This window comes from Enoplosus armatus, chromosome 1 (assembly GCF_043641665.1).
Source record: "Enoplosus armatus isolate fEnoArm2 chromosome 1, fEnoArm2.hap1, whole genome shotgun sequence".
NCBI classification, from domain to species: Eukaryota; Metazoa; Chordata; class Actinopteri; order Centrarchiformes; family Enoplosidae; genus Enoplosus; species Enoplosus armatus.
In genome coordinates, this window is record NC_092180.1 from 30,548,719 (window position 1) to 30,571,636 (window position 22,918).

Consider the following 22,918-nt stretch of genomic DNA (forward strand, 5'->3'; position numbering starts at 1 on the left):
GTCCGGACTAAGTTAGCGTCGGTGGGTTCATTCGGCCGCAGCTGGCGTTAAATGTTGGAACCGAACGTCTAACTGGCCGTTCACCGCTCCGAGCTGACAGAAAGCGTGAATGCTATGGCTGACGGCCGAGACGAGGAGAAACAAGGAGACCAGGAGCTTCGGGGCGCCGTGGGTGGGGAAGGTATGTGAAGCCATGTCAGCTCTGACTTATACCCGAGCCGAGCGGCCTTTTCACCGCGACGGACACAACTTGGTTTAATGTTACAGTCAAATATTGCCGGTCAACTCCCAGGCAAAGTCCCGTTTTCCTCTCATGAATGCGGAGACCGGTGTCGTGTCGAAGTCTGTTACCGCGTCGATATGCGTTTCCGCGTACCCTCACCGCAACTAGTCGTTTTTCTGTGGTTAACCAGACCCCAACCAGGTATCTGTGCCACCTCTAACCCTAAGCTAACCGCAGCCTGAACCACAGGGGAGGGCGGCGGGAGGGTAAGAGGCTAAGAGTCGATGAGGACGAAGTTAGTGACGTTCCATGATTAAACAGACTTGTTTGGGTGTGTGTAACTTAACGTTAATAGCTTCCCCTGTTCCGTGGTCGACGTTAACCCACACAAGACAAGAAGCCTCTAACTATCAGCAGCAAGCTAGTGGTCCTTTTTAAAGCTGGTTCGATGCCGCTGTTTAACTTCGGGACAAGTGTTGAATGAGCTAACTGGAAGTAGCCTGGGCCGGTGTGGGAGGGGAGCGCGATAAAGCACCGACGAGGCCTCGAGGCTGGTGATTTAAAAACAAGGTAATAAAACAGGCAGGGCCGTGAGCCGGTTTGCTCCGGGACAGTTCTACCTGTCAGGTGCCCCGCAGGTGCTTTTTTTTTTTTTTTTAATGAATGAGCAGTCAGCTCGACGACAACTGGAAGCCATTGTGGGGTTAAAGATGGGGGTGACGTCGAACACACACAGAAGCGCACAAGACGAATGTGAAAGAGAAACTATTGGCCGCCCCGGTAGCCCACCTGTCGGACCGCAAGTAGCAAGTTTTAAAGGCCGAGTCTTGCATGTCACGCCCCCCCCCCCCGCTCTCTCTCTCTCTCTCTCTCTCTCTCACCACTCCTGCCCCAGGAACTCCGCTGGAAAAAAACAAGATGGAGAAACTTTTGAAAGCCACTTACCACTGATAAGTTGAAATATTTAGTCGATCATATGTTAGACAATATACTGAATAGGTAATATTAAACAGTGTAAACTACAGCCTAAACTAGTGGTGCCTTACCTTTTTCTTAAGGGACCCCTATTTTACCATTTGTATATGCACTGACGCCCCCCCCCCCCCCCCCCCCCCCCCGCACCCACATACAATTACAAAAAAGGGAGGGGGAGTAGTCTACTTCTTTTTAAATATCTTTATGTATTTTTCATTATATTCATGGCATAAAACAACAACAATAACAGCAACAATTAACTGTACATTTAAATCTTTAAATATTTTTAGGAACACAATTCTATGTCTGTGTTATTATTTTCTTTTAATTTCACTATAATACCTTTTAATAGTCCAAGCAGCCTGGCTTTATAATACATAAATAAAGATTTAAAGTTCTATAATAACCATTTTTTTGTTGTTAGTAAAATAATTTAATCCTTACACCCTTAAAATCAAGAGGGCTTCATGACCCTGGGACCCCCAGGTTGGGAACCACTGGCCTAAACAATATGTTGTCAAACTTGTTAAAGTTGTTGTACAGTAAGTAAGACGCTGCACATAATCAGAGGCTGCTGAACAAACACATTTTAAACCCATCTTAATTATTTGGCGTAACAGAAATCATGACAGTTTGCCATAAACACTCACAGTATGACAATCTGACATTTCTTTTTATTCAGTTGTAGAAAATACTACTCGCAAATAGATACTAATACTATGAATCAAGGCATACGACGCAAAGTACAGTTAAGTGTCCTTTTGCAATCAATTAGATATGTTTGTGCTTCCACACAACAGCAATGTCTCCACAGTGAAACCCAGAAATTCAAAATGTGACACTCCAGGCGCTGCTTTTCTCAGCCCTGCACAGCTGCAGCACCTGGTAACCCAGTGATGATGGAGGTGGCACACAGCCAAAGTGAAAGTGAAAACAAACCACCTCCTCCTCCTCCGGAGAGGACTGTGAAGTTGTCCGACAGCTTCCACTGCACCCTCCTTGTGGATAGTACACCTGTACTGCCAGGTAGCTGTTTGCGGACTGAGCTGTAGGGAGCGCTGCACACCTCCTGCCTTCTCATGGGCACTATGAGCAGCAGGCAGGGTGAGCTCAGCCCTTAGAAATTCTACTTAGTTTCAAGCACAAACTTTACAGTGAAACAATAAGCAGAATCGGAATCGCTAGAATTGAATCGATACCCAACCCTAACCGCCGCTTAGCGTCGCACAAGACAATTGTGATTGGTTTAAAGAAATACAAACAAGCCAGAGCATTTTTTTTCTCCCCTCATCCCAGAATGACAATGTGACTACTGCCACCACGACAAAAATATCTGCTTGGTTATAACAAGTAAATATTGTTGTTTTTAACCAGATCCTTTCCACAATACATGTTCATTTTCTTGTTATTACTACAAACCAAATAGTTCCCTTTTCACAAGAAACCATATGTTGTTATAACATGTCACGTTAGCTTGTCATTGAGAAACCTTATATTTTGTATAAATATGCATATCTTGTAAAAACACTTTTCCCATGATAAGTTGCTGTGCTGTTATAACAAGAAACTTCAGTGTTTTTCATTTAGAATATGAAAGGTATATGGCGCATATTTTGAACAAACAGTGTCAATGATTGAAATAAATGTGGGTATTAATCAGTCTTCTCGTTGCTCCAGATGTCATCGATGATCCCATCCTGGAGCAAGGAGCAGTGGTCCTTAGAGGGTATGTCTAATCATTAGATAAATAATAATACAACAAAGTTACAAAGTGTTTTACATGATTGAAAGGCCAGGTCGAAAGGGAAAGGCCCTGACTTTTGAGATGCTTCTGTCACTTTCAGATGAAAGGTCACTGTGGAATATTCCACCCAGGTTTGAGGCTGCAGGCTGACCAGCACGTCTGTTTGAGTATTTAATGGGAAGTGTTCAGTTGCATCCTCATCTGGGCAGATTCATTAGCTTGATCTTGTAACGTCCCTTCTCCGACCACGTTCTTTGCAATATCTCAGGAACGCCTTGAGGGAATTTCTGTATTTCCTTCTTTATATGGCACAAACGTCCACTCGGACTCAAGGATGAACTGATTTAGTACTCGGTGATTAAAGGTCAAAGGTCACCGTGACCTCACGAAACACATTTTAATTTTTGTAATTACATTTGTGTATTCTATTAAATTCATGTGTTCTTATGGTGTTTAACAATTTTAGTCTTTTTCTGTCAGCTGCAACCCCGGTGTTTCAGATGGACTTAGGAGCAAATTAAAACTAAATATAAAAACATGACTCAAAGAGGTGAGGCTTATCTTATCTTTAAGTACAACAAGTACAAGGCTTTAGTGCTTCAATCAGTCTCCGCTGGAGGATGATATTGGTAAACAAAAGCACAATGAAAACCCAGGATTAACCCTGAAGTCACCTAACCCTAAGCTAACCTCAAATTCTGCTTCGTAGTACAGGGCTCCCGTCCTGTCCCCAACTCCATAAAATGGAAGCAAGCTCTGTTTTTGTACCCAGCGTCTGCTCGGCTTGTAACCTGCTAGCAATGCACAAAAGAAATATGTGTGATATTTCTTTGGTCAAGCAGTTTTCTCTGCCTTAGGTATGTGATCGAACGTATAAACGCAGAGGAGCCCGGGCGACGCATCTCCTCTGAGGATCTGGGAGGAAGACCGGATGAACAACAGGATCCACAAATCAAAGAAGTGGTGGAACAGCTGCTCAAGATTGCAGATGACTTGAACAGGAACGCTGAGTTCCAACGGTAAGCTGCGCATCGTCTACTAAAACAATTGGACCACGTCAGTCAGCAGATCCAGCGGTCACAGTGCCTGCAGTGCCTGTGTACTCACACTGTTGTGAGCAGATTGCAGAATGTTTTTAAACGATACACAAACTCTTGTTAACTTGACTGAATAACACCTGAACACCTACTTATGATGGCAGCCACATTTCAGAGAAATCTGCCAATAAGTGAAAACAAATCAAAACGTTGTTCCATTTGAGTCTGTTTCATTCCTTCCCGTCAGACTGGTCAACCGGGTTCAGGGCAACTGTGCTCAGGACATCTTCATGACGGTGGCCAGGAGCATCTTTGCTGATGGCATCAACTGGGGCCGAGTGGTGGCTCTCTTCCATCTGGCCTACAGACTCATATACAAGGTAACGCACAGAAAAGGATATCTGACACAGCAAGCGCTTCTCAACAGGGCTGCAGTTTCTTCAGACACCCAGCGCTTGGTGCGACTGATGATCTTCTGCACCGCGTGTTTTCATAAGCTGAACTGTTTTCAGCCATTTGTACTAAGCTGTGCTCACAGCCTGTGGCAGTATACTGCCAGAGCTCGGCCTTTTGAACGGAGTAATGAGCAATATATCATGAGTCACATCATCTCTGCTTTCTGTAGGATCTAGCATCTGCGCAGCATGTCCCTAAACTGGCAGTGCATTATAAAAAAAAAATTCCCACTATGGCCCTACAGGGGCTCCATATGGTTCTTGATTTTATATAATATAAATTTTTTTTTTCTTCCAAAATACAGGGAGACTGAAACGTAATTGAAATGTCATATTTCTTAAGTCAACATGTGCAAAATTGTTGAGCAAGAAGAACAAAGCCATTGCTATGCATATTTAAAAAAAAAAAAAGACATGTTATCCCACTCAGCTACAGACCGTCAGCGCCACGTTCTTCAACTCCATAGAGCTTGGACATCCACTTTAACAATCAGTGTCGGCACAGACGGAGCAGAAACGTCTGCACACTAATTCATCTGCTCCCGTGCTGATATCTGAAGACGGCTTGCTGGCTAGTGTCAGCTACCCAGCAAGCTAGGGTCAGACGGAACAACGTTACGAGCTGTCACAGCTTGTTATGAGAGTAAAGCCACCAAACGCAAACTGAGACCGCAGGTCAGTGCGCAGTCCTCGTTTCCATGTGTTCCCTCTCAGATGTGTAAACTTGCTGTGAGAGAACCAGAGCAGCACGCCACTTGGGAGTCCCGGCAGTCCAGTAAACTGCGGCAGGTGTACATAATACAGTTTACAGGCTGCTGTGACTCCTCATCGTCATCTACGTTACTGGTTGACTAAAAATAACTTTTTGTTCACATTGTGCAGAAGCGAAAATTCATATCAATTGGATTAATCCGTCTTCACTAGCTGACGACCTCACACAACCTCTGACTGGTCTTTTGGTTTTTTTAAAGGCACTGACCACCAACCATCTAGAGAACATCAGAATTGTCATCAGCTGGGTCCTCCAGGTCATCAGAGAGCAGCTCTACTCCTGGCTCATACAGCAGGGAGGCTGGGTGAGTGATGCATTGTCCGGGAGGATCAGTCAGTTGTGTGCTATATTCATTTGAAATGTCGCTTTCAGGCTTTATGGTCTTATGTGTGGACCAGCCAGCAGGATCCAAAGCCCTTAACCTTGTTCCCTTGATCTCTGTAGGAAGGGGTGATCCGGGGCTTTTCTCGGTGGAGGACAGTGGCCATAGTGGCGTCAGTAATGTTGGTGGCAACTATTGTTTACTACAGGAAGACACGCTGAAAAGCATCGGACCTCACAACCTCACAACGAGGGCTGCAGTCCCATCTCCTGGATAAACGCAGCCAATCACTGGACATTAATTACAACCAGGTTTCATTAACCAGAGGAGGTCAAGTCCTTGTCAGGTTTCCAAGAACAAAAAAAGTGCCTGTCACCAGCAAACTATCCAGCAACTATCCAGCAACTATCCAGCAACTATCCAGTACCTCCCACGGAATTAACAAGAGCTGCTGCAATGCACCCTCTGGCAGCCATATTGGGGGTCCTCAGCTCTTGTGCAGCAGATGGCGGCGTTTATGAAAATAGGACGTAGCTGTAGATGTCTTCAAACCAAAACCATGAGGACCCGACCCTACCTGAACCAGGTCTCAGGTCCACATCGGTTCTGGGTGGGGTCAAACTTGCATTTCTTCTTGGGTCTGAGCAAAATGTATATTAGACCAGAGAGGACTTGAAAAGACTTGAAAGTCTGATGGCAACAGCACGTGCTGCATCTTCAGTCAGCCAGTCAAATTCAACAAAGGATGTACTGTAGCTTCATCATGTTAGCTTGTGCCAGAAATTTTTAATAATGTTGTTGTTGTTGTTGTTGTTGTTGTGAAATTTTGGCCAAAGGCAGCCATGTTGGCTCTTGTTCAGACACACGGCTGCAACGGGAGAATTTAAAAATGGATAAAGTAACAAAATGCTCCACACCATCTTGAAGCAAGCTTTTGTTCTGAACCAGAGGTAAATAAATTCCCACTCAAACAATATCCTTAACGATCCCCCACATAAACACGCAGGAAGGTCCTGGCTAATGCAGGGAGACCATGGTTTATATCATGGCCACATTATTATTTCAGCTTGTTTGCAGCAGAAGCACTGGGTGTCATTGATAACATTAGCAATGGCTGCGTACCAGACTCGTTGTCGACATATCTCCTTTAAGTTTGCATGTACACAGTCCTGTACCCTTTTTTTGACTTTTTATAAAAAAAAAATATATATATATTTTCTGCTGCACGTCAATCATCAAACAAACAGTATCCATGCAGAAAATGAATGGGACCAATTCTGCAGCTGTGGCGACAGGTGCTTTTTCAGAGGGTGAAATTCTTGATTGTTTACAGAGTCAGTCGATTAGCTAAGTAGTGTGTGTGTGTGTGTGTGTGTGTGTGTGTGTGTGTGTGTGTGTGTGTGTGTGTGTGTGTGTGTGTGTGTGTGTGTGTGTGTGTGTGTGTGTGTGTGTGTGTGTGTGTGTGTGTGTGTGTGTGTGTGTGTGTGTGTGTGTGTGTGTGTGTGTGTGTTCAGCTGACCATTGCTGTACTGTGAACACACCTGAATTGCACACTTGCTCAAGCATCTAGCTGACTCTCGCTAGCAGGTTCATGTTTGCATTAGCGTTGCCTGCTTTGCACCCCCCCCAAACTGTCGTTTGCTGTTTGTGTCGTCAGTAACAAAATGTGAAGATGTTTTTGTCAGTGGCGGACGTTGGTTGTGTAATTCTCCGTACCAGCTGTGTTACGCGATGCGGTAGCCTAGGAACTGCTGTCATTCTTGGTTCGCAGGTTTATGAACCCATTATATCACTTTGACGTACGCAGAAATGGACAACAACAAATGCATCATAAGGAGAGAGTCAAAGACGAGGCAAACTTTTTACCTGCTGAAGACACACACCTACAGTACCACGTACACGTTGTACACGTTGCTTTTACTGACAGGACTACTCAACCCGACATCACAGTCTAGTCTCCCTTTCCCAGCATGGTATGCCATGTGCAGTATTTCAACTTCCATTTTCACACACACTCCAACAGATTGTCATGATGAACCTGTAAAGCAGGCAAGCTCTGCAACAGTTGCAAAAAGCTAACAGTGTGTCCTTTTTAGTTTTATAATAATGTCTATTTAGATTAAGGTGAACACATGAGGAGACGGACCAGACAAGGACCCGTCCTCTACAGGTCTCTGGTGAAACTGGTTTGTAGATAAATTAATTCAGTCGTTTAAACTGTTGCTTTTTTTTGCTTATTGCAATGTGTGTGAGGGTCAGATGATTTGATGGATGGTTTCTATGGGCAGCAGTCGGGGGCTTACGAGTGACCTGGGCCCTGTTAGCATTTAGCGCCACATGAGCTTCTGCCAAGTATTTTGCTACCAAGTTGATCGTGCACTTTTAAAGGGATATCACACTATTTATCTGCTGTTTTTTTTTTTTTTTGGTGTTTTTAAAATGTGACAAAAAATGATCTGATTGGACTCCACTTTCTGTGAATAAATGTGTTGAACCGCTCATTGCTGCCGTGTGAATGTTCTGAGTCCTCCAGGTCATGGGACGTCTAGTCAGTCACAAGGAGCTGCACTGCAACTAAAACTGTATGTCTTTACCAACATGGCAGTCGTGTAATGGAGATGCTAAGTGGGAAACCTTCCCGGGCCTTCGCGTCGGGACATTTTCAGAAAATACACCTGAATTAGATATTTAAAAAAAAATCCAAATAATCCATTTCCCTCCTTTCCTTTTTAGCAGTGTGTCCTAGTCAACATGCGGGCCATGTTTTAACGAGCTTACACACTGTAGCTAATTAGTCTACTCTTAAAATGACGATTTGTGATCGCTAAAAACACATTCGAAGCGGAAAATAAGCTGTGAATATAACTTGAACATGTAGTCACCTTTTGGAAGGGAACTTGTCAGCAAACTCTGTAGAGCTGAAGGGAGCTGCAAGTTTGGTGATACCGCCCTGTGGACTCGACACTATGAGCGACCCCCCCCCCCCCCCTCACATTACAGGTAGTCACTTGATTTATTATTATAAAAACACTAATTATAGATGCTTTAAGGCCGTGGTTCCCAACCTTTCTCTTAAGGGACCCTATTTTACCATTGCATACGCACTGACGACCCCCACCCACGTACAATTTTCAAAAAAGGGGGAAAAGTAGCCTACTTCTTTTGAAATATACAAATATATAGTCCAAGCAGTCTGGCTTTATAATAAATAAATAAAAATATAAAAACCAACCCTTAAATGTGGTTGTCTTCTTGATCCATGATGGGGTCGGGAGCCCCAGGTTGGGAACCACCGCTCTGAGCAACGATCATCGATAAACATTTAAAATTTCAACGCTGTAGAGGACAGTTATTGAAAAGTTATTTTTGGCAAAGATTGTGTTCAGGCGTCTTAGCTGCATGTTATCTAGTTCGGTTCATAAAGTTGCGAGTTCTCTAAATATACAACGGATTCAACTTAACATGTATGCATTTGGCATGACTCTGAAGAACAGAACCAGCAAAACTGGCAACTTGCAGGTAACTAACTGCTGTTATTTCATATATTATTATTCACTTGTTATTTTATGACTTGATTTTCTCTGTCATGTTTGTATTTTGGGTGTAATTGGTGTTGCAGCCTCTAGGGGTCGCCAGTGCGGCTTTTGAGGGAGACTCCCGTTGTTCCAATGATCGCCGCACATGCTGTTGGACGCTCTGAACCGTTAGTGAGTGGACCTTTTGAGCTCAGACGTCTTTGCCACGTCCTTGAAATGCTTGTTCCTCTAACCAAATAAACGGGGGTTTGTTAAGGCCTGACATTTCTATGCGTTGGGGGTGTCCCTGTGGCTTCGGGGGTGTAGACCGCCACGCCTCTGGTTTGTCTCTCCCTCGTTTTCCTGTCACCGCTCTACTGTCTGCAATATAAGCTGAAAATGGCCGAAAGAAAAAACAAACAAACGAATGCACATTGTTTGAAATAAATCTTTAAATGACACAGGTGTATAATTCCCTGCTGGGAATGCTTTATTGTCATATCTTGAACAGTGTATAAGGTATTCACATCAAAACTGCTGGAGATTTAAATAACCAAATCAATACAACAGCTGTACTACTGCAAGAAGACGTTTTGTCAGGCGGGGAAGCAGCCATCTTTTTAACTTTGACCAACATCCTGGTCCTCGGCTACCAAGGGAGCACAGTCTTTTCACCCTGAGATTACACAGGAAGACTTTGTATAAGGTGGCGAACAATCACGGCAAGCAGGATGTCTGATGCTCCTTCGCGTGGCACTGCACTTCCTGGAATAAAACAATGTGACTCATATTGTGCCATTCGTTTCCTTTTCCCCCCCCAGTTTCTGTAGGCGCCGCTCTTCGGTTCATCTGCTGTATGGTTACTGGTCACCTTCTGTGTGTTCCAAACAAGCCAGAATGTCAAACACACCCCTCCCTGTACTGGACACGCAGTCAGTCCCTGGTTTCTACGACATGCAGGGAGGAGTGCACGGTTTCAGGCCTCAGACAAAGCGGGACACCCCGGGACACATATCATTTCCTCTCAGTGTCTCAGAGCCGCGGTCTCATCTCTTGTGGAAGCTGGGGCTGTGAATGATCTGAGAGAGCTTTCCAAACGAGTCCATCGTGTCCACAGGTTCTTCCGTCTGGGCTGCGCTCTGTCCCACCGGGTCAGGGACACCCAGCCCAGGGGAGGAGGCCTGATCCAGGGTGCTGATCCTGGGGAGGAACTGGGCCAGAGCCGGGACGCCTCGGTCTCGACCCTGCAGCCTCTGCCGGTGGTTTCCCAGGCTGAGCAGGGCTCCGTGTCTGTCGGAGGCGTAGACGTTGTACCCGTCTGGCAAGATCTGCTCTCTGAAGGTGCAGTCGTCTCTGCTGTAGGTGTGCTGGGAAAACGATGGGAGACATTCACATGTACTGTTCATGCTCTGCAAACACTGAGATGAAACGTCACTCAACTCATCCCTGTGAGGAAAGGGTGTCTGCGTGTGGGCCGATGACGACTTGATGATATTAATTGTAACTCTGTTTGGGGGTGTATTGATTTCGTTTGCTGTGACTTTCCATGCACCTTGGGGTGCTACGCTATCGTGTTTTCTCTGATGTACTCATCTGCTGGCAGCAGACTTTCCACTCACTCCAGTTTGGTTTTCCTTTTTGTTTCCATTTCAGCCAATTGGCTATAGTTTAATCCCTATATATATATATATATATATATATATATACACAGTGCTTAACACATTTATTAGACCACCTGTCATAAAAATGAGAAAACACAAATATTTTAGAAATCTGTCAAAAACTTAAGTTTCAAACTAAAAAGTGTATTGTTGTTTATTAGGCAAATAACAAACTGGAACAACTAAATAGTCCTTATTCACATATATTAACCAAAAATCTGAATATTCCTTTGGCCCTGATAACAGCTTGCATTCTTTGCAACCACAAAACAAATGTTTCTGTTCAGGAGTGCAAGTAAATAACTGTAATCTGGCATCTCAATCAAAAAATAATAATGTGCTTTACTATTTTTTCCTGCTTTTTTTGTAAAACAGTAAATTTGAGAATTCATGGATAACAACAATAATTCTATTTTAGCATTAAAGATATCATTTTGATTAAAGAGCTTGGCTTGCACATACTGGTGGATTAACCATTACAGAAACATCAGCAATACTGTTCATTTAGGGCAGCGGGGGCAAACACCTCACACTGGGTGGTGAGATAATACATTTGTTAAGCACTGTATGTATGTATCTATATATTTATATGCTGTAAATATGAAGGATTTGTTTCTTTTTTAATGACACTGTGGTAGCTTCGGCTATCTTCTATGTTGTGGTCTGCTGGGGGGGGGGGGCAGCACGGACAGGGACAGGAGGAGGCTCAATAGACTGATTAGGCGAGCCGGCTCTGTTCTGGACTGCCCGCTTGGACTCCATTGAGGAGGTGGGGGAGAGGAGGATGTTAGCCAAGCTGACATCTATCATGGACAACACCTGCCATCACCCCCTGCACGAGACTGTGGGGGGGCCCTGAGCAGCTCCTTCAGCAGCAGACCGTTACACCCACGGTGTAAGAAGGAGTACCGCGGTGTACCGCAGGTCGTTCATTCCTGCGGCTATAAGACTGTTTAACTGCATATAAATCTGCACAAATTGTACATACATTATATTTTTCTGTGTATATATTTATTTTTCTCCCCCATATTTTTTATATCTGTATTTATTATTTGTATATTGTTTTTCTTTTTTTTTTTTTTTAAATCCTTCTAATTCTTATCGACACAGTGCTTGTCTGCTGTGTGTCTCTGCACCTTTCTGTCTTTGCTGCTGTGACTTGTAAATGTCCCCGCTGTGGGATTAATAAAGTCAAAATACTACACGCAAATGAAATCTGCTAACGTGTTAAATCGAGAGAAATTTAGAGCATCCTCAAGTGTAATTCTTTAAGGTTTGATACATAGGGCCCTGTTCTTGAGGCCCTACATTGATGAGTGTCAAAAGTTCGGTACAAGACCTTCATTATTTCACCACTGGACACGTTACTAAAATTAAGAGAGCAATCCCCAGTCAACCATTAGTTGCAGCCCTAAAACTGAATTATAAGACAGTAAACCTTGGGGCCTGTAATGTTCCAGCACACAGGAATCGTATGCGCATTATGCCGATTTTCCACAGTGAGGGGGAGAAATGTTTACTCACTGGTATCCACACAGGTTAGAAAGTGGCAAGGACAGCGACACGAACCCTAACATATAATGGCAGTCTCCATTCGGATTGCATGAATGGTAGTTTTAGATAAATTTATCAAAAAAAACAACAAAAAAAACATACGTAAGTGGTGCTGCGAGTTCTTCGACGGCTGTTTACTTTGGCCGAATGGAGCCAGCCAGAGGCCAAGGTTGTTGTTGCTGCTGCTGCTGCTGCTGCTGGGTCTTTTTTCATTCAGGTTTTTCACTTTGCAAACACATCCCAACCTGCACCACACCGGACAAAGGTTGATGAACCGCTGGGTCTGTTCAAATGAATGCTCCGCTGGCATGCAGTGTTTTCCGAACGTGGAAGCTGATTAACAAACATGTGGAAAGCAGCAGGAGACCTCAGGTCAACTGCGCCTACGGAGACCTTTCCTTTGAAGAAGTCCTTAATAACATTTACTGTGTGTCCACTTTGGAGAGGCCTTGTTTCTTATATCTGCATGGCTCCATTTATTTATCAAAAGGTCACCATTGTTTTTTGAAGTGGTCATACTCGAGGTGTAACGTGCTTAATGGTTTATCTATTCATTTATGATGTTAATGAAATGGAAAGCCTAAAAAAAAAAAAAGCTGAAGTGGCAGGTGAAATGCAATGGCTGAAAGAAGTTGGGGTCCCAGTTGGAGTAAAAGTGCTGAGAAGAGCTAAAGATCCAGTCGAATTCGAAGCACTGAGAGGAGTTGAAGTGTCAGTTGAAGAGTGAGATATGAAAGCAGTTGGAACTGTCAAATAACCTACCCAAAAAAAGGCCATTTGGCTCTCCGTTTATGGGAGCTGCCGCTAAAACTGAGATACTAAATAAAACAGCAATGTCTTTTGGTTGGTTTAAAACACCTGAACATCCTCATCTAAGACATACGAAGCGGCCGCATGACACACTGTTGGGCGAAGTCACGCTCCAAGGGTGGATTTGTACTCCTTTGCGTTAGTACAAAGTGATTTTGAAGTTCCGGTTTCACTCCGGCCCTTTGGTGGACTAGTCTGGCTCAGCGGATGTAAGACTGCTGGGATAAATGTGGGCGACTCCCCTTACTCCTTTCAAAGTCCGTGGTTTTAACGGGTCCAGTGAGCTCCTCTAGAGCTTCACCTCTACGACGCCGATGATCAAATTATGTTTTACCTTTTTTAACAGTAGAAGGAACGACGATGGGTTGAGCCGGACCCTTCTCAAAAAGCGTGTAGAGCACCCAACCCATTGATGTGGCTCAACAAGGCCAGAGGTGCCGTATAACTAAGATCAGCTAAGTCGGCTTGTGAGGTGAGCTCGCTTCTAAGCAAAGTGTTGACAGCAGCAGCAGCAGCTGGTGATTCGGAGACGCTGTCTGGGGGGAAAAGACAGGAAAAGTCAAGCGGCGGAGGACGTCTTCCTTTTCTGTGCTTGCTGTGGCTGACAGGAGCGCCAGGCGGTTGCTGAATCTACTGAGAGGCAATGGGTGGGGGGGGGGGGGAGGGGCAATGTGATTGGCCGAAAGGAGAGGAGGTGAGGATTGGTATGAGGGAGAATAATGACAACTATGAAATGAAACTCTTGAAAAAACTGAACTCCAAGAAAACCACGAAAGCAGGGACGGAGAAGCCACATTCAATCAGTGATTTTTAAATGCTACCGTATTTACTCACGGGATTATTTATTCCAAATCATTCGTCAATCATTTTGGCCATTTTGGTGCTCCATATGATCCTCCTACATTAATTTAATCTGTTGTTTTTTTTTGTTTTTTTTTTAAACTGAAATAAGAAATTATACTTTTTGGCTTAAATGTTTGGCTTTTGCATTTAAAGCCTGTGTTAAATCCAAGTTAAATAGTCATTTTAAAACAAATGTGTTGTAAAATATAATAATATCTGAGCACAGATGTCACACTACAATTCAAATTCGACTATATCACAAAAAGAAATGTATTAGGATTGTACACTTTTACCCTATTAGACCATATGAGCAATCTGATTAATATCCATCCTAACTATTAATCATTCTGCAGTGGTAATTAGACCAAATGATCTTTTCGGCTATAATAATAATAATAACTTTTGCCATTTTAAACTGATTTCGGTGTCATTCACACACAGCAGTCCTTTGAAGCCCTTACCGATGAGTACAGTCTCCCGTCGCCCTCCATGCAGAGAAACCGCGCGGTTGCTACCCCTCTGATGGCAACGCAGCCCGGATCCACCGGCCGGATCTCCAGCAGGCCTGCGGTTCACACGTTCATCAGATCAAGCCCTCTCCGAGCCCTTCAGTCGGTTTACACATTCACAGTCTGTGTTTTTTGAAAATGCTTCCACTTACTGTACAGAGTTTGGTCCGCAGAGCCGTGGATCCGTCCATCCCCACTGATCAGCAGGTGCAGTCCCGGTCTGGCGGCGTACAGGTGCCTGAGCCGGACCACCTGGCCCCAGCCGTGAGCGACGTGGGGCCCCCGGTCCGACAGGGGCATGCAAACAACTCCCACGGCGAAAAACACATTGGCAACGGACGCGGCGACCACCAGCAGAAGCATGATTCGTCGAGTCCCCCCCCCCCACAGTGTGAGCTCCCCCGCTGCTGCCGACAGTGTGAAGTAGCCTCGTCTCGTTCCAACCCGGCCCTTTTTAAATGTGGCCCTTATCAGCTGCAGATAACCCTCTTTCCAAAATCCAGTTCCCAGAAGCAGACCACAACACACCCCTGCACGACATCCAACTGAATCGTAGCTCTCGGCGCCCCCCCCCCCCCCACCCTCATCCATTCGGCATGCATACATTTATATAGAACCGTAGAATTACATGACTAATCTTAACCAGAAGACACTAATGATTTAGTGAAGGCCATCACCATGTGTGCAAGTGTTGCTGTTTTGGGGGGGGGTAAGCAAGGAAACGTTAAGTCTCGAGGCAGGACACAGCTGGTATGGGGGCTGCATACACACCACATGCAGTGCAGTCCTCCATAGGTCACCTGTGAATCAGTAAAATCAGAAATGTAAATGGGCACAAATACACAAATGGGAAAAATTACTGTACCATTGCTACTAAGCTACTGTATTATATCTATTATTATTATTATTATTATTATTATTAATAATAGTGGTAATTTGGTGGTTTTTGTTCAGTGGAGGAATGTAGCCAAGTACATTTACTCAAGACTGTACTGAGGTAGGCCTACGTGTATTTGTAGTAGTAGTAGTAGTAGTAGTAGTAGTAGCATTCATAGTAAGTAATGGTAGCAATATTGTTTTTGTTGTTATAAGTAGAGAGCAGGAAACCTTGGCCCGTGCGTGCGTCTTGTACTGAGGATCACGTTGCAAAATTATGTTACATAAAGTGCTTCCAAATGTGCTCTCTGTCAAATTGCACATTTTTTATTTGTGGACAGGGTAAAGTCTACAGATTGGTCCATATCCAAGTGCAGCTGTGAGACTGGGTCACTCCACGCTAAAATAACAGGCTTCTTTCCGCTCTTATCGCGTTCTGGCCTGCGCTTCCGCTGCTCGGCCTTGGATTGCCATATGAGTTAAAGTGTAATGGGAGAGCAAACATCAACCATTCACCAAAACGCAAACCCAGGGGCCCCTGGGTCTCAAAATCTTATCTTCTGGTAAGTTTTTTAGATGTGTAAATTGATCCACTCTGAGGGGAGATGGTGTTACTGTCTGTGTGTGTTATGGCACTTTGACAAGTGGTTTCCAACCCCCCCCCCCTCCCCCCTTTAACCGAAACTATCTGCACAGCTTCTGTCACTAGATGGCAGCCTAGAATAGGTTGATCAGGCCCTATCCCCACCACTCGATTAAAATGCATAGTTGCAAGATAAAAAAAAAAAGTCTTATTTTATGTATTGATTTAGAGAAAACCTTTAAGTTGCAAGCAATGTTTGATGAGTTGTGTTGACATAATAATGTTGGTAATTACATCAACTTAATATTGTGCTTAATATTAAGCTCAAACGTCTTCAAACCAAACTCAAGTTTAGCATAGCTGTCGACTTAAAAACTTGTGTTCATAGTCATGGTGATTAAGCCCACAACGCTTCAGGATTTATGTTAAAATAATGTGGAAAAACTTGTTGGAACAACTTAAAAACTTGTGCTTATGCTATCAATTATTAAGTAAGTGGTAATAAGAAAATACCTTTGCTTGTATAGGAAAAGCTAATTCCCCCTAACTGGAACATGAACATAATTTCATTAGAAGTTGTCACAACTCAAAAAAAGATTGATGCAAACTGTTGCATTCATTTTTTTTTTGTTGTTGTTGTTGAGCCAAAGCATTTGTTTTGAAAGCGCGACCTCTTTTTCTCAAATGCAACACAGTCGGTCCAAAACAATAAAAAAGAAGAAATGCACAGAAACATAATGCGTGAAGCTGAAAAGACACGGGAGGCCCAACACACATTATCCACTGCATGGACACAGTTGAAGGCGGCCAAGCGCAAGGGGGAAGAAGAGGGAAAGGAAGAGGAGCATTGAAGCGCCTGAGCCGAAGGATGACGGTGCAGATCGAGTATCTGCCCCGTCAGGAGGCCGATCAGGACTGGGATCTTCTGAGTGGAGGAGGGCGGGACCTTGGCACCTGTTTTTGACACTGGGGGAGGTGATCTGTTTGGGGAGTAAATGGTCTCATATATATATATATATATATATATATATATATATATATATATATATATATATATAACCTTTTCAACCTTCATGGTTACCAAAGCGCTAATTCTTATGAGCCCATTCACTTACACGGCGATGGCGACCGAGCAGCCATGCAAGGTGCTCCATCGGGGGTTCAGTGTCTTGCTCAAGGACACTTCGACCCATGACGGGGGCGGGGGGGGGGGGGGGGGGGTTACAGCTTGTCATAGCAGTAAAAGCACAGGTGCATCTCTGTTCTTTTCAAGGATCCCAGTGAGACGGTGTGAACACCAGGATGCTGAAACTGCGGCGGCTAAAGTACGAATTAGTAAGAATTCAGCCATCGCTAAGAAGATTGGACGGAAGAAGAAAAAAAAACAAACATACATGCTATAAAAAATAAAAAGCTTTAAAGACTCTTAAAAACTGTTCGAATGAAACAATCTGAAAAGCTCACAGACACATACAAAAGCAGGGAGGAGGGGTTGGAAACCAGTGCATCACACTGACAGGATGGACAGAGTGACATTTGCCATCACTGGGCAAAAAAAAAATCCATCTACACGCAGAACAAACAGGAATGAGACACTTCCGGAGCAGATGTGTGTTCGCCTGGAGCGAGCCTCACAGAGCAGACCTCGGCAGCGTGGGCTGACCTGCTGACATTTGAGAAGCATGGCCGCCTTGTGATGCCCATGATGATGATGATGATGTTGGTGCTGGCTGAAAGAAAAGAAACGTAACAAGATGACGTCAGGCCCACCAAAAACGGGGCCTTTGTAAGCGGCGGATGTTGCGCGTGGCCGACCTATGTGGTCATGCACACCTACGCTCATTTCCATCAGATCAGTCTTTGGACCTCTAAATGGGGCCGATCCGAGCCGGAGTCATTGTCACGCATCTTCTGACAACTTTTAACAGTACGTGAAATGTGATTCAAATATATACCAACCGAAACAGAACTTGTATCAAAGCAACTTGTAAATGGAACAAAACCACCATGACCATAACGGAGTGGAGCATAACCACTTTAGTCCTGAACTGTCCAATCGAGATTTGAGCTATAATAGAAGATAATGTTGTGGTCTGTTTGTGTGGCCACTCAAAATAATCCTTACGTCCAGAACGGCTTACTTTTCTCCAACAGAGGGCAGTGATGATGCCTCAAAGGCAATTTGCACAGTGGGGGGGTGGGAGTCAAAATGTTGTAGGCCCGTGTCGAGTGAGTGTGAATTAGTCCTTTTTACACAAAACAGACTTGGTTCCAGATCGATCTGTCGGTGCTCAGGGTTTACAGGAGGTGATGAGCAGAACACACACCAGCCCGAGTCTTTTAGTAATGCCGTGTTTTTGCATCAGGTCAACCTTTTTGCTCAGGTGGACGGACACGAAAAGCTTTGTTCAGGAAGTCGACCGTAACGCTTGTGCTTGATTAATGTTCAATCAAATGTTATCCTGAACGTTTCTGTGACCGTTCACTATCAAGAGAAAAAAAAAAACCCCACAAAGACATGTGGGATCACAAAGCCTCCAACGAAAACCGCAACCCCCAAAATGACCGCTGTTCCAAAATATGACGGAGAGCTACGGTGTGACACGAAGAATGTGGTTTTTACGTCTAAAACCGCAGCCTCAGCGCGACTCCTGTCTTTTGGTTTTGCGGTAAATGGACAATCGCTCTAGTTCTATTCACACTGCTCCTCCATTGGTCCGACAAATTGTCAGTCACACCCCAAGTGGCTGCACCGATAGCGAAACAATACTCTTTCAAACACCGTACTTTGAGAAATGTGTACTTCTGTAACGCCCTTGTTTCAGTGTTTTGGCATTTGATAAAGCCGCCCCACGAGTCCACATATACATCCGTGACGAAGCAAGTTCGCAGGAAGTCAAAGTGAGAAATGGGGGCGGGGGTTGGGGTCTTTACGAGCGTCTCAGGCAGACGATAACTACCTGTTTCCCACAGAGACAGACAGAGGGGTGTTTTTTCCCCCTTTGAGAGGAAAGAAATACACTGTTATTGTCCAATATCTGCGCGTCCAACGCAGAACTTTGGCACCATTTGAACTGTTTCTGTGTCTGAATTTCATATCAACACTACTAACTAACTGAACACTATGTATTCATGTCGCCTGTCCGCTGTTATGACACTTAGAATATAAGCAATTCATGTGTTTGAGTGCCTGATTTTTGACAAACATGTAACAGCGCAGACAGGATTAAGACAGGGTGTTCATGTCTTTACCGAACAGAAGAAGAGTAATAATGGCTTCGCAGCAAGGAGATGCTGCTGTGTGTGTGTGTGTGTGTGTGTGTGTGTGTGTCAGCTGTGCAGCAGCAGGTGTCCCGTCAGACGGACGGTGAGGAAATTTGAATGTAAGTACCCAGTAAGCCCCTGATTTTCCAGTTTGACCTTGTTTACTTTACTGATTGATGAATTAAAAAAACCCTGGACTGGAGGGGGGGGGCAGTCCGAAGGAAAGGCAGACTAGCTCCAGGTTATCTTTGAGTCCGGATCCACATACCTGAGAGGCCAATTCAAACAGGCAAAGCTCCAATTTGAAAGATTTCAAATGAATTCAAATTCTCCTCTGTCCTCCCCTGTCACGCCAGGACACGCGCACACACACACACACACACACACACACACACACACACACACCAGCATCTCCTTGCTGTGAAGCCACTGTCATCTACCATCTAATAAAACATCAAAACACGTAACAACTGTGTGTGTGTGTGTGTGTGTGTGTGTGCGTGTAGTGGGGGTGGGGAGGTGTTGGGCCTCAGACACCAGCAAACGGCTGTTAAATCCCTTCTCTGTGTCGTTAACTTTCTCCCCTCACGTGCGGCTCAGCTTGAAAGGCCCAGGGGTTTCACCCCACAGGTGTGTGTGTGTGTGTGTGTGTGTGTGTGTGTGTGTGTGTGTGTGCGCAGCTTGCAGACAATAGGAGATGTGCAGAAAGGATGCAGGAGGCTGGGCTCTATCTCTCGTTGCGGTTTACAGCTTTTAACACAGAGCAGAAAAAGACGTCATTCTCTCAGGCTGTGGCCAGGCCTGTTTTTAGCCCGTGCTGCAGCTGAATGGACAGAAATACATGCACTGTATGTTGAGAAGCTACGCGAACACCTGTCCTGCTCTGGGCAAGGCCACACGGCAGAAAAGAGAATACTACTCCACTACTGCGGAGGTCACGGCTGTTTGTCTTGATCACGAAATCACGTGATCTTGTTAGCCCTATACAGTATTATCGACAGACATGCTGACGAGCGAACCTCTTAAAACCCGCTCCCCCCTTTAAGCTCCCCTGAAGCGGCTTTAAAGGTGTCGTACAGATTGAACAAACAAAAGAAAAGAGACAATGTAAAAGGTAAAAAAAGAAAGAAAGGGTGTGGACTTGAAAGTGAAAGTTTGCCTTTGTGTTGGAAGAGAGAGTCATGCAGATTAAAGGTGAGGACGCACACGTTGCTTCGTGTTACCTGTAATTTTTCTGCATCACACCACGAACACACACTCCAGGAACGCGCCGACACGTATAGATAATGCATTTATTGGAAAAAAACAAAACAAGTACTGCATGATGAAAGACAATCGTATCTCAAAAAACACAGATAAACAACACACTTTTTTTTTTTACATTTACGGGATCACGATTTCATTGTCAGCTTCCCTTAAGTTAGAATCTCGCCATGTGCACAGCACATACAGTGTGGTATTTTATTAGGCCCCGTATAAAACTGCGGGACGACTGATAAAAGTAGTTGATACATTAAAAAAAAACTGTCGTAAGACCACACCTGAACATCCAGGCATCCACGCACTTCTAATATGCCAGCGGTTTACACTTCTTACATGTGTAACAACCAGCCGCCTTCACAACTGGAGGCTGACTTTATTCTGTCTCCCTTAAACGCGCCCGATACCATAGTTCTCAAATCTCAGCTCCCAGCTCACTGGTGATGTTTTCACTTCCTCAGTTCACGCAGAAAACTTCAAAAATATTAAAATATTACACATCTGCAGCTCATTCATAGGAGCGCTGCTGATCTCAAAACAAAAAAAGTGACGAGATACCAGGTAGGTGAGAAAATGTGTTTGGTTTTTTTGTACTTTGGGTGAATTGGGGGGGGGGGGGCATTTGGGGATTTGCAGTATGATGGAATCAGGCCATTCGAGCTGGGTGTGCCAGTCACAAACCCGCTGACTTCAGGAAGCACACTGGTCTTTGCTGGTACTATGGCTTTATAACCAAATGAGCAGCTGGAGTAGAGGAGGCCTGGTCCTGGGTCAGTGACAGAGGGAAAGAAAGGTATTCTACTGTAAACACGAGGCCCGCCATGCAAAGCGAGTGACACCGGAGAGCGCAGCCGTGAGCGCGCCGGCGTACCTGCGCGCATGGACGTGCCGGAGAGGAGACTGAAACGGCCAGGCTTTCACACGCAACTGCAGAGCTTGGATCAGCCTGAGCGTGAACGCGCTGGTTTTTGCAGGAGTCACGGCCTGAAGCCACCGCAGCACGGCAGTTTGCATGATTATTTGCTTGAGCTATTTGCAACTTAATGCCCACAAGCGCGTGCGCTCCAGTGCGGAGGAAACAGTCCGATCCCAAGCAAGAGTCGGGGCTGGTTACAGTAAATGCTATCCTATGTGGAATGTTGTAGCTGAGGTTTTTACAACCTCTTAGATGAAAGACTGAATAAGAAAACAGGAGAGCGTGACCCCTTTTTCTTTTTCTTTTTTTTTTTTGTGACCTGGGTTGTTGATGATTCGTGGATTTATTCATCAATCAAACGCACCTCGTGCCTTCCACCCAGCTCTGTTGGTTTAAAACTGTCCCCCCGGCCACCCCCCCCACCCTGAAAGGAATACCAGCACCTTCAGTTACTTAGAGGTTATATTTACAAAATATATAAAGAAAAATATAGGGTTACTGGCCCTAGCATATAGTACAGTCCAACAGCTGTCCGTGAATGTTTCTCCCATGATTATCCTTTCTAAAAGTAAATCACAGGGTAAAGATAGCCGGAACGTGACAAGGCGCAACTAGGACAACATGGCCACCAGAGCCGGGCTGCAGACACTCACAGAGAGACAGAGAGGAGACCAATACAAGAGAGGAGTTGGGGGGGGGGGGGGGGGGGGGGGGCTGTGTACACCACACTGACAACTAGGAAGTTCAAGCAAAGCATGAAAAGCGGGCGTTGGTTTAGTGAAAGAAAGGATGCACGAGGGGGGAATTGGAAGTTGGTCGTACCGGAACTGCATCAAAGTTTGTATCCTCGAACGAAATGTATTTGTGAGCTTTTTTTATCCTGAGTGTGTTGTTGTTCGCCCCCACCCCCTCACCCCACCCCGCGCACGAGGAAATGACCGGAGGGGAAACGCACTTAGTGGATGACACTGATGCATAGCCTGAGAAGTTCCTTTAAAAACTGAGGGAAGTTTTTGTGCTGCTCCAAGACGCCGAGATGCACTCAAGGAACGGTTTTGACATTTCTGAGGAACACGCGCTCATCTGCTTCCTTGCAGGGGGGGGGAGTTGGACGTTCACGTAGATTGCCACTCTCATGCCTGTGCGCTACGTATTAGCTTAGCTTAGCACTACGGCTGGAAACGGAGGGGGAAACAGCTAGCCCGGCTCTGTGGGGTTCCGTGCCAGACTATTTCTTGGCCGGGTGCAGTTACTTCCTGGAAACCTCGAGGCGACGACAGGACTCCAGAAAAAACAGATGAAATAACTGAGATATAAAATGTTAATCAGAGGTGCTGGGAGGTGGATTTAGTCACCTTTGGACAGAGCCGGGCCTCTCATCTGACTCTCAGCAAGAAAGCCAATGAGCACATTTCCCAAATGTCAAACTATTCGTCTCAATCCTAAAACATTTATTATTTGAATTGAGTTAGTTCAAAGCCAGACTGTACGTTTTGCAGAACAGTGGCCACCGTGGCTAAAAGTTACTTACTTACAGCAGCTGACGTTCCAAGTTTGTTGGACCGAGTTTGATTTATTGCTTTTTCAGTTCGTAAGAGT

General features: G+C 44.9%; 2 protein-coding genes across 3 annotated transcripts; one reads left to right on the top strand and one right to left on the bottom strand.

Moving 5' to 3' along the window:
• LOC139307784 (apoptosis regulator BAX) lies at positions 1–8,027 on the top strand. 2 transcript variants are annotated; one of them, XM_070931188.1, is made up of 6 exons: positions 1–181; positions 2,876–2,924; positions 3,800–3,961; positions 4,227–4,359; positions 5,406–5,510; positions 5,651–8,027. In XM_070931188.1, exons 1-6 carry the CDS (start codon positions 115–117, stop codon positions 5,747–5,749), a joined length of 615 nt encoding a protein of 204 aa, XP_070787289.1. In that variant the 5' UTR covers positions 1–114; the 3' UTR covers positions 5,750–8,027. The 2 variants fall into 2 exon arrangements, with proteins under 2 accessions (XP_070787289.1, XP_070787290.1); XM_070931189.1 differs by having other exon boundaries at positions 1–172.
• A 2,062-nt stretch (positions 8,028–10,089) lies between these two features.
• On the bottom strand, positions 10,090–14,783 carry fgf19 (fibroblast growth factor 19). The gene is made up of 3 exons (XM_070909892.1): positions 14,573–14,783; positions 14,373–14,476; positions 10,090–10,410 (listed from the first exon to the last, which is right to left on the bottom strand). The coding sequence occupies exons 1-3, from the start codon at positions 14,781–14,783 to the stop codon at positions 10,090–10,092; spliced, it is 636 nt and encodes a 211-aa protein (XP_070765993.1).
• Positions 14,784–22,918: the final 8,135 nt, after the last annotated feature.

Excerpts from the sequence above, each read along its gene's own strand:
- LOC139307784 (XM_070931188.1), top strand. The coding sequence starts at position 115 with ATGGCTGACGGCCGAGACGAGGAGAAACAAGGAGACCAGGAGCTTCGG. Across the intron at positions 182-2,875 it reads GGGCGCCGTGGGTGGGGAAG|ATGTCATCGATGATCCCATC; the intron begins GTATGTGAAGCC and ends TCGTTGCTCCAG. Across the intron at positions 2,925-3,799 it reads GGAGCAGTGGTCCTTAGAGG|GTATGTGATCGAACGTATAA; the intron begins GTATGTCTAATC and ends TCTCTGCCTTAG.
- fgf19 (XM_070909892.1), bottom strand. The coding sequence starts at position 14,783 with ATGCTTCTGCTGGTGGTCGCCGCGTCCGTTGCCAATGTGTTTTTCGCC. Across the intron at positions 14,477-14,572 it reads TGCGGACCAAACTCTGTACA|GCCTGCTGGAGATCCGGCCG; the intron begins GTAAGTGGAAGC and ends TGTGAACCGCAG. Across the intron at positions 10,411-14,372 it reads ACGGGAGACTGTACTCATCG|CACACCTACAGCAGAGACGA; the intron begins GTAAGGGCTTCA and ends TCGTTTTCCCAG.